At 50.1% G+C, this 1,625-nt stretch overlaps 2 protein-coding genes across 2 annotated transcripts in view; one reads left to right on the top strand and one right to left on the bottom strand.

Annotated features, from left to right (window-relative positions):
- Positions 1 to 1,105: 1,105 nt before the first annotated feature.
- Positions 1,106 to 1,625, bottom strand: part of T265_05414 (hypothetical protein) — a gene marked incomplete at both ends in the record, with an annotated part of 7,051 nt that continues 6,531 nt past the window's right edge. The window contains 2 exons of the mRNA XM_009170412.1: positions 1,106 to 1,211; positions 1,338 to 1,507. Of these exons, the coding sequence (XP_009168676.1) occupies positions 1,106 to 1,211; positions 1,338 to 1,507 (276 nt within the window). The remainder of the gene's footprint in view (positions 1,212 to 1,337; positions 1,508 to 1,625) is intronic.
- Positions 1,279 to 1,625, top strand: part of T265_05415 (hypothetical protein) — a gene marked incomplete at both ends in the record, with an annotated part of 17,727 nt that continues 17,380 nt past the window's right edge. The window contains 2 exon segments of the mRNA XM_009170413.1: positions 1,279 to 1,345; positions 1,357 to 1,555. Coding sequence (XP_009168677.1) covers positions 1,279 to 1,345; positions 1,357 to 1,555 — 266 coding nt within the window.

Below are 1,625 nucleotides of genomic sequence, written 5' to 3' on the forward strand. Positions count from 1 at the left end.
GTGTTTGGGGGGGGGGGGGTAGGTGGCTGCGCATTACAGGCGGGAGATGATAAATTGGTGCGTAAACCTAGCACTGTCAGTGGGTTGTCAAATGGGGATTGGGGTTGGAAAAGGAGCTATGCATTGAAAGCAATAGATTGGGTACACCAACGCCATTGAGGGCGCGACTGGGCCATGTCTGACAATGTCTCTAGCCATTGATGTGGCCCGTCTCGGGGTCCCCATCCAGGAAGGCGGCAATGACCAGCGCAGTTGCGTTTGCTGGTAATGGCTTTTATACTTCGCTGCCAAGTCATTGTGGGACTGCCTCGCCCTCTTCCACCCTTCACCTGGTTGTGTGAAAAGAACCCTTTGGGGAAGTCGGTTGACTGGTGTACGCAGCACGTGGCCAAGCCAGCGCAACATCAATACAGAGGGGATCCAGTTTACGAGCAAGATCCACCCGTTGATCTGCTCGCTTCAGTGTGCGAACATTGAAGGTGGCTAAGTAGGCAGGGTTTCGGGGTTTGAAAACAGACTTCGGAGTGTTTAGGTTTGTGACTGAACCTAGACGTACAGAAGCTGCAGCTGAGTGTGATTCAGGGCAAGCAAAACGGTCAGTCCTAGAGCTGGGACCTGCGGATAAAGTATTCAAATTTGGGTGGGGAAGGGTGGAAGACGGAAAACGTGGAAGTGTAAGAAGGCAGGCGTCAGCAGTAGCATGTTTTCGCTTACCCGCCCTGCTGTATGCAGCAAGTAAGGTGACCCGGCCGATGGCACCACGTGACGGCTGATGTGACATGAGGGTATTGTTATTTGTGAATGTCATGGTTGTACGAGGGCTGGGATACTTCCAGGGTGCATGCTCCCTTACCCATGCTCCCATCTATATGGACTACTTGGCACGTTCTGAATTAGGGAATTGCAGACTTCATGTAGGAACCCAGCGCATGAGTTTCAGTCATCGTGATTCATATCCGACAACCAGGTTCTGAACGCAATGTCTTATGGATTAAGTCACTGTATTATAAGATGTCGGGCGTTACTTCGCCCGAATTCACCACATCAAGTGGTGAACTCTCCAACTTCGTCATTGATACGATTATGGAAGACTCATTACCAGCCTCTAATCCGTGCGGGGTCGAAGTTCTTCCGGGGCGTCCGCCCACAGATATCGAGTATGCAGATGACATAGCTCTTCTTGGATCTGATGTCTTGATAATGCAAACAATCTTAAATAAATTGAATTTAAAAAAATTAGGGAAAATTAAATAAATTAATAATCGGTTCACACGATCGATGTCTTTGGAGCATTGCCCGAGTCTGGTGGGAACATCGGATCAGCATTGCCTAAGTACCTCGAATGGTATTTGGAAGAAATAGCTCGCCCACGCGAGATGAACTGGTCACACGGGATAGGCTGCGCTGACTTGGCTACGTACTCCGTATACATGTCGACCGAATTCCTCGAAGAGTTCTCTTTGCAGAACCACACAAAGGGTGGAAATGAGCCAGGGTCAGATAATGGCTTGGCAGCGAAGTGTGAAAGCCGTTCCCAGCAAACTCAGCTGCGATGGTCATATCCGTCTCCCTGGATGGGGGAATGCGATTGCATGCTTACCCGCCACAACCACTCACCGGGGATT

The sequence above is a fragment of the Opisthorchis viverrini genome (assembly GCF_000715545.1).
Source record: "Opisthorchis viverrini unplaced genomic scaffold opera_v5_101, whole genome shotgun sequence".
In the NCBI taxonomy this organism is placed as follows: Eukaryota; Metazoa; Platyhelminthes; class Trematoda; order Opisthorchiida; family Opisthorchiidae; genus Opisthorchis; species Opisthorchis viverrini.